The following is a 13,874-nucleotide window of genomic DNA, read 5'->3' on the forward strand; positions in this document are numbered from 1 at the left end:
AAATGATTAGAAAATAAATAAATAAAAGCAAACAGAATAAAAACAATAAAATAAACTAACAAATAAAGTTTTAACACATTTTGTAAACTTTAAGAGCTGAAACGAAGAGTCGACTGACTGAAAATTAAACAATTTTAAAATAATTTTAATGGCAAACATGATCTGGTTCCAGCTACTTAAATGTGAAGATCTGACTTATTTCTCTTATTTATATTTTTGTAAATTTAATCATTTTTGGGTTCAGGACAGTTGGTCAAACAAAACAAGACATTTGAATATTTATTTATTATTATTTGAAATGTATTTATTTATAAGATAAGTTAAAATATTCCTTTATTAGTCCCGCAGTGGGGGAATTTGCAGTGTACAGCAGCAAAGGGGAAAGTGCAAAAAACAAGATGCATCAACTAACACAGTAAAAAAAAGAGTTAAACAAAGTGTAACAAAATATGAACCATTGAAATTGAAGGAAGTATAAAAAAAGGAGCAGCACATTTCATACCTTAAGAACACATTACAAAGGTAAAAACACAAGAAAGAATTGTTTAAATAAAAACAATAAAAGTAAACAGAATAAAAAATGAATAAAACAAACTAACAAATAAATAACAATAACAAAGAAAATGTATTTAAGCAATGGTAAACAGGATTTGAAAGTCTTAGCTTTTCTCGCAATTTGTTCCACATTTATCAATTAATCTAAATAATAAATGAATAGATTAAAGAAAATAAAACTTTTTAATGATTGATGATCATTTTAATTACAGTAAAATACTGGCAGCATTTCCCGGAGCCCAATGTGATGGATTGAAATTTCTTTTTTTATCCAAGCGAACCAAAAGATATTCTGCTGCTTATTATCAGATATTACTAAAGAAAAGCTGCAAATACTCATATTAAAAAATATCTAAGCATATTATTTTGTGCTTTAAAATCACTAAAACGATTAATCTGTTATCCAAAAGGTTGCAGATGAATTAATTTAATTTTAATTTTTTAATTTTAATTTTTTAATTTTAATTTTTATATCTGACAGGACAGATTTTACTTTGACCAGCTACAACACTAAAATATTCATGCAATAGTTATAAAAATCCAATAATATAATATATAACAATATAACATAGACAAGAGCCATTTTCCAATCCAAACCCAAAGATATTCTGCTGCTTACTATCAGATATGACAAACAAACAGCAAATCCTCACATTATGAATATTTAAGCACATTTTATATATATATATAAACTCAATTTTAGTATAATATGATTGTACCTTTAGCCTTCTTTATCATAATTAACTATAAAATAGTTAATCATGGTGAAAAATAACCCTTTCTTTGCACAGAATCCTCACATTCAAGAATATTTAAGCATATTTTGCTTTTTTGTTCTTAAATAAAATGACAAAAACGAGTAAAAAAATATCAGAAAATTGCATATTAATTCATTTACGCAAATTATCTGAATACTTCTTCATGCACTCATGAAAAACATCCCAATTTATTGATAAATAATATATATTATTTTGGTGTCTCACAGTGTGTGGCCTGCTGCAGTCTACAGGGTATTTCTATTATTAGGAGCATTACCATTACTGGCCAGTAAGCGGCGCTATGTTTCCACCAAAAGCACTATAAATATATATTTACTGAGCTGTAATATTAATGATCAGGGGCCTTGTGAAAAATAGTGGGAAAAAAACAACGTATTTAATGTAGATTGAATATGATAAATGTTGCTGCAGTGAGTCTGCAGCTTTTATACACTTTCTGTTTTAATAGTAGTAGAAAAGTCCTGTAGGGAACACAGTAAGCCAGCACAAAACGGTCTAAATGTGTAAAAATGAGGATGAAATTGTGGTATATAAATAGATAAAATAAATAGAATAAACCTGTATGCTTTCATTTCTGATTAAAAACAATATGTATTTATATTTTTATAACATGAAAAGCAGCAAATCCTCACATTTAAGAATATTTAAGCATATTTTAGTATAATATGATTGTACCTTTAGCCTTCTTTATCATAATTCTAACTATAAGATAGTTAGTCAGGGTGAAAAATAACCCTTTCTTTGCACAGAATCCTAAGAATATTTAAGCATATTTTGCTTTTTTGTGCTTAAAAAATTACTTAAACGAGTAAAAAAAAATATCAAAAAGTTTGCAGATGAATTATGATCTGAATACTTCTTTATGCACTCATGCTTTTTCTGCAGGGTAAAGGTATAAACATCCCATTTATTGATAAATAATATACAGTATATTATTTTGGTGTCTCACAGTGTGTGGCCTGCTGCAGTCTACAGTACATTTATATATATTAGGAGCATTACCATTACTAATAAAAATGTGCCACTGAATGAGTGATATTTAAGCATATTTTGCTTTTTTGTGCTTAAAAAATTACTAAAACGAGTAAAAAAAAGTTTGCAGATGAATAATTTAAGCAAATGATCTGAATACTTCTTCATATATATTTATGTTTTTTACAACATGTATATAAAAAAATAGAAATAGAAATGTGCCAGTGAATGAGAGATATTTAAGCATATTTTATATATATATAAAACTAAATTTTAGTATCATATGATTGTACCTTTAGCCTTCTTTATCATAATTATATATATTATATATAAATAACCCATTCTTTGCACCGAATCCTAAGAATATTTAAGCATAATTTGCATTTTTGTGCTTAAAAAAATTACTAAAACGAGTAAAAAACAATATCAAAAAGTTTGCAAATGATCTGAACACTTCTTCATATATATTTGTTTTTCATAACATGTATAAAAAAAATAGGAATAAAAATGTGCCAGTGAGTGAGTGATATTTAAACATATTTTGCTTTTTAGTGCTTAAAAAAAAGGGGATGACAATGTGGTTTATAAATAGATATACATGTATGCTTTCATTTCTGATTAAAAACAATATATATTTGTGTTTTTATAAAAAATAGAAATCAAAATGTGCCAGTGAGTGAGTGAGTCCAGATCCAGATCCAGATCCAGTCTGCTCCGCCGCTCCGCTCCGGGTTTTCCTCCCGTCCCTCGCTCCGCCGCAGTGGGAGGAAGTCGGACACAAAGCGGAGCAGAGCTTCTCTCTCTGGCTGACTGTGTGTGTGTGTGAGCTCAGAAAACACTGACAAATACACCCAAAGCAGAGGAAGTCCAGCTGGAAACACTGGGAACATGTGCCATATTGGAGCTGCGAAGCGAGCAGCTTAACGGAGGAGAAACAGAGGCACTACCTGGAGGAGGACGCTCCAGAGAATAAGAAGGAGGAGAGCGGTTAAAGCTACTTTTTATATCCGAGTGAGGAGCTCTGCAGCGCGGGTAGCCTGGCAGGCAGGAGTCGGTCAGAGAGAGGAGGGAGAACGCGATTAAAACGTCGATTTATGAGACTTTTTTAATATTAAATGTGCTGTTTTATCAGTTAACTATCTAATCTACCCGTTTCCATCTCTCCACGGTGCTCCACCACATCCTCCAGCACCAACCACCGACAGCAGCGTCACCGTCAGCCCGCAGTCAGTCGCTCCTCGCTGGGTGAGAGGAGCGTCCGGGTCGGTCGCTCTCTCTCCGGTTCTCCCGCACCAGTCCGGGGTAACTTCAACAAGCAGACTATGGATTAGCTTTTTGCCATTTTTGTTTTTATTTTTGACGCCTTTTTTATTGTTTTTTTGGACATTTTTGTCTCGGAGAAGCCAGACTTCCCTAAAAAACACCCGAGCAGCCGTTAGTTAGCCGTTAGCTCAGCCGTTAGCAGCCGTTAGTAGCCGTTAGTTAGCCGTTAGCTCATCCGTTAGCAGCTGTTAGTTAGCTTATTAACTCAATAAAACCCGAGTTAGTGTTTAAACCCGCTAAACTAGCGAGTCTATTAGAAGTTAGGTGTTTAATTTAACACATTAGACTAATGTGAGTTAATCTAAACTACATGTTTAGACCGATTAAATCACTCTCATTCCTCTATTAGTTAGCCTAACTAGCTCGGTTGTGCTAACTAGCCCAGACAGACACCAACATATTGATCTCCCTAAAACACAAGTTGGCTGTTGATTAGCTCGGGTTAAAGGTGTTTTAGTTGGTTTTAAGGACACACAGGAAGAAGCTCAACATCAACAACAACATGTGTGTTTTTACGGAGCTCATCTTTAAACCTGTGGTGCCATCACAAGTCTGACAGATTAGCTTTTATTTTGGAGATATTAACCAAGTTTACACGTTTTATTTCATCCAATTTGACGTCTACAGGTTCTCTAAAGACTCCACTCCACTAAAATTAGCACTGTTTACATTTTTAAGCAGAAAAAAGGACCCAGACTGGAGACAAACCAGTGTTTTTTTGGACACCATCACCACCATCAAGAGGGACCAGGAGAGTCTCTGGAGACCTGTAGGATCTGACAGCTGTCTGCACATCTGGCTGCATCTACCTGAGACATCACTATTAAAGCAAAGGAAGGATTTTTTTTAATGCACTAAATGGGATTACAAGCAACCCTGCTGACTGCATATCCTCTCCTCCTGAATTAGCTTCTTTTTCTGTCACAATGATGGTAGTTTGAAGGCGAAGTGCAGCCGGAGAGACACAACGACACCATCACCATCTCCATCACCATCTCCACCACCATCCTCCAGTCGATGGTCAGCCGCTGCTGTCACGCACTTTGGCGCTTGATGTTGCTCACATCTGGGTGTTTTTTGTAATCCCCCCTCCCCTAAAAACAACCCCACAACGCGTATTTTTATCGATTTGCTCGTCCCAGGGTCGAAAGATGGCGGACCTCGAAGCAGTACTCGCAGATGTGAGTTATTTGATGGCGATGGAGAAGAGCAAATCCACTCCAGCGGCCAGGGCGAGTAAGAAAATCATCCTGCCAGAGCCCAGGTAATTCAACATTCAAGAGCTTTTTACAATGTCTGTAATGGATGCATGTTTTTTTATGCATGCTTTCTGCAGCCATATAGGGAGATGGAGGGCTGCTTCCTCTCTCAAACCTGTGACTTACTGGAGATGATATATAAATATGACTCCCTTTTGTCAGTTTCTGCAAAACATGCAGCAACTCACAGTGGCTTCCACAAAACAACCACTTCATTTGCGTTGTCATTTCACACCTACAACTTACCAGGAAGGGAAGCTAGTGTTAGCAGCTTGTGATGCAGCTACATGCAGAATATTTATTATAATATTGTCATTTAAACAAAACCTAGGGCTGCTATATGTGTCAAAACCTAGTGTTAGCCTTTCAGAACTGAGGGCTACAATAGCAGATTGTGATGCACAATATTTGCTATAATGTTGTCATTTTTTTTCAAACAAAACCAAGCCTTAATATTCTCCTGTGTTCTTGCTATCTGAGCAAAAAAACAACTGTTACCCTTTCAGGTTGTGATGCAGCTACATGCATAATATTTGCCATAATATTGTCATTTTTTGCAAACAAAACCAAGGCCTGCTATATGTGCCAAAACCTGGTGTTAGCCTTTCAGAAGTGAGGGCCACAATAACAGGTTTTGATGAACAATATTTGCCATATTATTGTCATTTCTTTCAGACAAAACCAAGCCTCAATGTTGTCATGTTCATGCCAAAACCTGATGTTAGCCTTCCAAAAGTGAGGGCCACAATAGCAGGTTGTGATGCACAATATTTGCCATATTAATGTCATTTTTTTGCAAACCAAACCAAGCCTTAATGATGTCCTGTTCTTGCTATTTGTGCCAAAACCTAGTGTTAGCCTTTCAGGTTGTGATGCAGCTACATGCACAATACTTGCCCTAATATTTTAATTTTTTTTGCAAACCAAACCAAGCCTTAATGTTGTCCCGTGTTCTTGCTATCTGAGCCAAAACCTAGTGTTAACCTTTCAGAAGTGAGGGCTACAGTAGCAGGTTGTGATGCACAATAGTTTCCATAATATTCACATTTATTTTCAAACCAAACCAAGCCTTAATGATGTCTTGTTCATGCCAAAACCTTGTGTTAGCCTTTCAGAACTAAGGGCTACAGTAGCAGGTTGTGATGCACAATATTTGCCCTAATATTGTAATTTTTTTTCAGACAAAACCAAGCCTTAATGTTGACCTCTGTTCTTGCTATTTGTGCCAACATCTAGTGTTAGCGTCTCAGGTTGTGATGCAGCTACATGCATAATATTTGCCATAATATTGTCATTTTTGCAAACCAAACCAGGCATTAATGATGTCCTGTTCTTGCTATCTGAGCCAAAACCTACTGTTAGCCTCTCAGAATTAAGGGCTACAATAGCAGGTTGCATGTGATGCAGCTACATGCAGAATATTTGCCATAATATTGTCATTTTTTACAGCAAAACTTAGGGCTGCACGATTATGGCCAAAATGATAATCATGATTATTTTGATCAATATTAAGATCATGATTATTCATTGATTTTTAGGGACAACATATTTTGATTACACTCTCAAATTGAAATAGACAGAGCGCTTCTTTCACTTCCATGTTGTGCTACATTCCTGCTAATGTACAAATCGTTGCATCAAAATAAGACTAAAATAAAAAAATAAGGTTCTTCTTCACTTGAATTCAGTGTATTTTCGTTTTCCCCATAAAAGTTTAAGAGTATATTACTCTTTTACTCCAGAGTTTACTGCTTGTTTTTCATTCTTATTCTACAGTATGTAAAGCATCTTTGAGATCTTTGAAAAGTGCTATGTAAAACTGATTTATTAGTATTATTATTATTAGGAGAGTTTTTCACAGGCTGCCGCTGCAGGGTGCGCGCACAGCGGCATGACACAGTCAATCGTGTTCATTTAATTGTGGGACGCCAAAATCGCGATTAATATTCGATTAATTGTGCAGCCCTAACAATACCAAGCCTTAATGATGAAGAAGCTCTATCAAACATTCTCCATTTGCGCCCCCAATCTGATCATAAATGATGTTTTCTGTATGTCTCGTCTGTGGCCCTTTGATGCATCAGTATGTGCAGCTTCTCTGTGTGAGTAGAAGGCCATCAGATGAGACTACAGTGACCAATATCTGCACACCTTTTTGTGTCCCTGCTGCTGTGCTGAATGTGTCACCTCAGACCAGGTTTAAAGGCATGTAGCCGTGCACCTTGATTGAAGAGGATGTGGTTAAAATTTGGTTATTGAGACGTTTGTGTTTATCATTCTGACGGAGCTATTTGGGTTTAGTCAAATGATCACCGTTGTGTGAGCTTTGTGCAGAACAGATCTCAGCCGGCAGCGCTGTCACATTGACTTATTTACATCCATCACCTTGTTCTCCATGTTTATTAATCACCAACGGATCACTGACACACCCACTCACGTGTTAACGTGAGTTAAACAAGCATCATATTTAAAGCAGGAGTGATTTTTTTTGGAGGGAGGAGGTCAGCCGTTCAGTTACTGACTGACTCGTCTCAGCAGATCAGCAGAAAGCAGCGATCCAGACAGTGAGTTAGTTACACACAGTAATGAATATGAAGCTTCTCCAACTGAAATTATTTAATTAAAGGATGTTCTGTAATGAAATGTGCTACCCTAGATGAATCGCCACTCATATGTTTGAGTTTTGAATGATATAAACGCCGTCTTGACAGGTTTAAGAAAACTATTTCACCTCCAGGGCACGAGCAAAATGTCTGTCGGGGTTTGTCAAACTGTCAATATTAACTAAACTAGCTGTTATATAACGTGATCACTAATAACACATAACAAGTCAAACATGTATCAGTCACAGCATCTCAGTGTTGTCGTCCCTCTGCAGGCTGTTCGTAGGAAAAGCTACGAATGGTGTCTGTATACCACGTAATCGTGAACCAGGAAGTATAAAGAGCGACAAAGGGAGGAGGTCGGGGTGGATGGTGGGAAAACATCAGACTCTCGCCCAGGAGGCCGCTGATCGTACCCCGCGTGAAACCAGACGTCAACGTTGATTTATTTGTCACATAACTTCCGTACTTAAGTAACGCCACTTTCAAAGTTATTGTAATCCAAACGTTGACTTGTTTGTCACGTAACTTCCGTATTTAAGTAACGCCACTTTCAAAGTTATTGTAATCCAAACGTTGACTTTATGAAACTATTAAATACATTTTGGGGGGCCAAACTAGAGCAGCCACGGGTTTAATTTTTTAACAAATTGTATTTTATAAACTGATCATATGTTTGTTTTTTGTAACTGGTAACTAAAGCTGTCACATAAATGTAGTGGAGTAAAAGTACATCATTTCCCTCTGAGATGTAGTGGAGTAGAAGTATAAAGTAGCATAAAGTACACATCCCTCTAAGCAGTACTTAAGTGCAGTACTTGAGTTGAAGTAGTGTAGAGTCAATGTCAGTGGGGGTTGCATGTTTGAGCCCATTTGCTTCTGATGACGTCACGTATACTGCTAACCGTTTGTGAGTCTTTTTTAGGGTTTCCTTCCTTCAGACAGTTGTTGGTTTCAGTTTGTGTCAGTCTGGTTTTAAAATGAACCTGCAGAAACGTGAAGCTCCCTCGAGACCGACGATCCGTTAACAGAGAACCTTTTAGTCACAAATTTGCGTTACATGTCCTCCCGTTCCTGAATCCTGTAGTAGATATGAGAACTAGCGTGGTCACTGGTGGGTCTTTGTGGACTCTTAAAGGAAATACTCCACTAATAACCAACATTCTGAACATGCAACACCTTTTGCAGGCTTGTAAGTTTGCTCTAAAAAGTTTGTAGCCTGCTCCCACGCATCGGCTGCAAGTGACAAATGTAAACAGCTAACGTCAAACAGAAGCTGTCAAACAGAAGCCGTGTATTTAGTAGGGCTGTCAGTTGATTCAAATCTTTAATCACGATTGATCCTGTGATTGTCCATAGTTTTTTATCTGTTCAAATTGTACCTTAAAGGGAGATTTATCAAGTATTGCATACTCTAATCTAGGGCTGTCGCAATAACCGCAATACTGCAATGCCGCACTATTGACAAGCCGACTGCAGGGGATGAATTCTTTGCAATGGGAGCGCCGCGTATCTACACCATGCTATAAACGGCAGCAGCGTGGCGAGGCGCTGAGCGTCTATTATACGCTGAATCTGATCGCCGAGAGTTGAAAGATTTATTCTACTTTGGGTAAAACGCTGCCCTTCTGTGTTCTGCAATTAACAATAAACAAGTATTTAATTTGTTTTAAAACTGTCCTCAACAATATACCTAATCATAGCCTAACAATAAAGCTTATTTATATAGCATTACAATCAGGATAAATTAAATAATTTGCAATAATACCACACTGTTGAGCCAATAATTATCACCGCAGGGGAAATTCCCTCACCGTGACGGCCCTACTCTTATCAACCTGGGAGTGGACAAATATGCTGCTGTATGTATTAATTATTGTAAATCAATTACCAACACCAAACAATGACAGATATTGTCCAGAAACCCTCACAGGTACTGCATTTAGCATAAAACAATATGCTCAAATCATAACATGGCAAACTGCAGCCCAACAGGCAACAACAGCTGTCAGTGTGTCAGTGTGCTGACTTGACTATGACTTGCCCCAAACTGCATGTGATTATCATAAAGTGGGCATGTCTGTAAAGGGGAGACTCGTGGGTACCCATAGAACCCATTTACATTCACACATCTGGAGGTCAGAGGTCAAGGGACCCCTTTGAACATGGACATGACAGTTTTTCCTCGCAAAAATTTAGTTTTTACTTCAGAGCGTTATTTAACCTAAAATGATAATCACAATTATTTTGATCAATATTGAGACTGCGATTATTCATTGATTTTAGCGACAACACATTTTTAGAAAAAAAGTCATAATTTTATAAGAATAAAGTCATAAGTTTACGAGAAAAAAAAATCGTAATATTATGAGAATAAAGTCGTAATATCATCAAGTAGTTATGTTACGTGTTATTTTAGAGGGGGAATAGTGTGAAAATGAGGAACGTGGAGCATCTTGTGAAATTATACTTTAGTTTATGTTTCACAAATAACCACATACTTCATCTTTTGGCTCATCAGCATCACATTATCATCAGTATCAGGACCTGGAAAAGATTGTACAAGAAACTGAGTTTACTCTGAAGAAAGAACCACTCGGACCTGATGGAGGAACTGACTCTTCAGTGGAGGAGGAAATGGCTTTATTTTCGTAATATTACGACCTTTCTTTCTCATAATAGTATGACTTTACTCTCATTAAATTATAACTTTTCTTTCTCATAATATTATGACTTTATTCTGGAAATCTCAGATTTGTTTTCCCCCTCAGTGTGGCCCTAATACTCTGTCGTACCGTCACGTACGGTGTAAAGTTGTACAGTTTAGGCTGTGTGTCATCACAGTGTTGGACAGTGAAACTGAACGTCACGCTAACTGAGTCGGCTGCTCCTCATTAGATGTTCAGACAAGAATCCAAGTTGTGAAACGTCGACGCTGGTAGTTAATCTAAGGATCGGCCACCATGAGCCGGTGAGCTGCTGACGATACTAAAGACAACACCGGACTGATTAGCACATCATCAAACACCTGATGTAGATGAAACCGATACATGAACACACGGTTCTTATAGTTCAAACTGCATCACGCAGAGGCGTTTTCTATACCAACAAACCAGAACAAGCTGCTTCTGTGAATGTGCTTTATTAAGTGATTTAATGTCAGATATGCTATTTATTGCCCACTATCACACAGGAGCTGCAGAGATAAAAGCCTCAGCTAATGGACCCGTAAAAGCCGAGTAAATCAGGCTGCAAAGCAACACTCACACAAAATGAAAATGTCCTTAAAACATGTCACCTAGGTCATTATTAACACAATAACTGGATGAAATGGTGGCATTATGTTTCTTTCTGTGCAGCCTTATCACACATATCGTTATCACGCTTTGAGTGCTTCAGAGAATTCAGTTTGGATTATAAAAGATGTGAGAATAATGTGAGAGGAGTGTATGGATGAAAACTAGTCTCTGAAAATACAAACTTTTATAACGCATGCCCGGTTTTAGCAGCGGTGCATGTGTGAAGCTTTCAGCCGCATGCTCGTCGGGGGGAGTTAAATGTGGCACGTTGGAGATAGCGTGGTGCTGCCACATTCTCGGCGGGCCGAGGTCTGTGTCCTCTGGCAGAGAGGTGAGATTTTAGACAGCAGCACTGGAGGCGTGGGGGGAGGGAGGGCGATCTGACGGGACGGAACGCCCCCGCCGTTATCGAGAAATCCAAACAAGAGACGAGACACGGCGGAGTTATCCAGGAGGTAGAGATACGAGTGAAAACAGAGAGAAGGGATGAGCTGAAATCACAATACAACATCCCTGCGGACATTAAATCAAAGGCAGGATCAATACTGGGAGCAGGTTTCTCATTTTTTGGAGCTGTAGTCAGTCAGTAGGGGTGTAACGGCACGCAGAAGTCACGATTCGGTTCAGAACCAGGCTTTGGAGTTAAACTTAAATAACGCTCCAAACTTAGGGTACATTTTGGAGAGGAAAAACTTTCATGTCCATTTTCAAAGGGTTCCCTTGACCTCTGACCTCCAGATATGTGAATGTAAATGGGTTCTATGGGTACCCACGAGTCTCCCCTTTACAGACATGCCCACTTTATGATAATCACATGCAGTTTGGGGCAAGCACGAGATCTTCATACCGTGTATTCTGCGTACTGATCTTGTTAGGATACACGGACCGTTACAGCCCTACATGTAGTAGTCAATAAAGTTAGCCTAGTTAGCCTGTTATCTGGTAAACATGCACCACAATCTGGTGTTTGTACTCTCGGCTAAGGCCCAGAGAAAACCAGCACTCTGTATTGTTTTAAATATTTAAAGTTAGCAAATGAATTGTCTTTTATTGAGTGGTGATTCTGTCGCTAGCTCATTTTCCAGCCCTGTACTCTCTAGCTTGCTAGCAGTACTGATCGACTCCTAACGCTTGTAGATAATAAACCACAGATACACTTTTAAGCATTTAACAACACCTTAATCAGGATTTCTGCAAAACTATAACTATTGTAACGTTAACAGCCAAAGTGGAAACTGAGAGCAGGTTCTAATTTAGATGAAGTTTTAATTCCATCAGTGAATAAAACTAGATAGAATATTAATTAGTCTGGTTTTCTAGATAAAAATGAGCATCATTCGTCAGCGGCTCAGTCGGCATCCGTATGATTTATTATTGTAATTTCTTCAGAAACATAATTAGTGCGATATTGATTCTCGTAACGTTTTAATATTATTTTGTGGTCCTCTCGGGGGGTGTTCACTGTTTATGTCCCTCCTGGATGAAGCAGTGACTCATTAGGAAAAGCACCAATGGGCCCATTTGACTCCCTCAGCAGCACTCATACTCTTTAACATGTACCACAGTTTTCCAAGCAGCATGCCGTTGTCACACTTGAGTCACCACCAGCGTCTGTAACCTCTAACCCTGTTTCAGCCGGATCGTCACTATTTTTAGTGACTTGTCTTCTGTCGATTTTTAGCAGAACTTGCAGCGAATTGTTATTCTGTTATGATGAAGAAATAGGGTACGTTAGTGTCGAGGTTAGCAGGAGTTTAGCTTGATGGAAATGAGACCTCAGATCAGCCTAGTTGACTCTTCACTTTTAGAGCAGAAGCATATTTGCACTAAAGGTGCCTGTACAGAGCAGACATCACAGATATATGGTGCCTTCTAAAGGTCACGACTTGTGACGTGTTTTTTCATGTTGACAGAAATGGCGGAAGTTATGGAAGTAATTTTTTCAGTGCACAATAAGTTAATTTATTGTAATTCTTTAATAAGTCTGAGTAAAATGTTGATATTCCCAACGGCCTCATCTTTCTCCTCTGTCATTATACCTTTGCATTTACTACATTATGTTACCCACTTGCTAGCTTGCTAAATTGTTAGCCTCTGTGGCTTCTAGACACCGACAGAAACGTTAATGTTGCCGTCGCTTAGCAGCGGAGTTCTTCACGACTTCATCACGTGAACGCCACGCATATCATGTACACGACTTCCCATCTCGTAAACACAGTAAACACGACCCCATTTGAAGGCACCGATATATACGTAGATGCCACATTGTCGTTTGGATCGTATTTCAACGTCGCCGCCATATTGGGGAGGTTAGGACTGGCCTGTAAACACATACAAGTGAGCTGCCGTTTTTCTGGATAAAAAGCACTACAACGTCTACGTTTCCAAATGAATCATTGAAATCAGTTGAGAAACGTTATAGTGCTTTTAATCCAGAAAAACAGCAGCTCTCCCGTTGACTTGTATGTGTTTACAGGCCAGTCCTGACCTCCCCAATATGGCGGCGATGCTGACGATTTCAGCAACGGGCTGAAGTGTGCCAATGCGATATCTACATTTCATGTTGAGGTTTTTGTTGAGTTATGGCAGCCAGTGATTATTTTTTATAATTGTATAATCTGGCAGTTCATAAATGTGGACGGTGCCATCGTGTTATAATCACACGAGGTGCTAAATCCCAAAAGTATCATTGTTACTACAGTTACGACTGTTTTCAGCCAAATATGAGGCTGTTCTTTTGTTTCAGCTTTTAAGACGAGTATAGAAGTATCAAAACTGAAACTAAAACTAATCCAGAAATCATTTTAGGCCCTCAGTGAGTTAACAGGAAATGATGGCTTGTGTGAAAATGTCTTCGGCTGCTTCATTCACCCCCCCCCCCAAACCCTCCGCTGTTGCAGTCAGACTTCGAGCAGCAGCCAGAAAAACAGGTTTCAAAGTCTAACTAGTTTTCCAAGTAAAGAGAATAATTACATGTCTAGAGGCTTAAAGAAGCTCATGGAAGAGTTGGGTCTTGTTAGTTTCATTAGCTCTGAACTGACAGATATAATGCAGAGGTTTAAAATCTATAAAGGAACGATTGAA

The 13,874-nt window shown here is 38.2% G+C and overlaps 1 protein-coding gene across 3 annotated transcripts in view; it reads left to right on the plus strand.

Annotated features, from left to right (window-relative positions):
* The first annotated feature begins 3,074 nt into the window (after positions 1-3,074).
* Positions 3,075-13,874, plus strand: part of grk3 (G protein-coupled receptor kinase 3) — a 79,071-nt gene continuing 68,271 nt past the window's right edge. The window contains exons 1-3 of one of the 3 annotated variants that reach the window (XM_037753713.1): positions 3,075-3,608; positions 4,308-4,649; positions 4,772-4,893. In XM_037753713.1, the coding sequence (XP_037609641.1) occupies positions 4,647-4,649; positions 4,772-4,893 (125 nt within the window). In that variant the 5' untranslated portion in view covers positions 3,075-3,608; positions 4,308-4,646. Of the gene's footprint in view, positions 4,894-13,874 lie in introns of all 3 variants that reach the window. The other 2 variants (XM_037753715.1, XM_037753714.1) reach the window with 2 other exon arrangements.

The sequence above is a fragment of the Sebastes umbrosus genome, chromosome 19 (genome assembly GCF_015220745.1).
Source record: "Sebastes umbrosus isolate fSebUmb1 chromosome 19, fSebUmb1.pri, whole genome shotgun sequence".
Taxonomy (NCBI): domain Eukaryota; kingdom Metazoa; phylum Chordata; class Actinopteri; order Perciformes; family Sebastidae; genus Sebastes; species Sebastes umbrosus.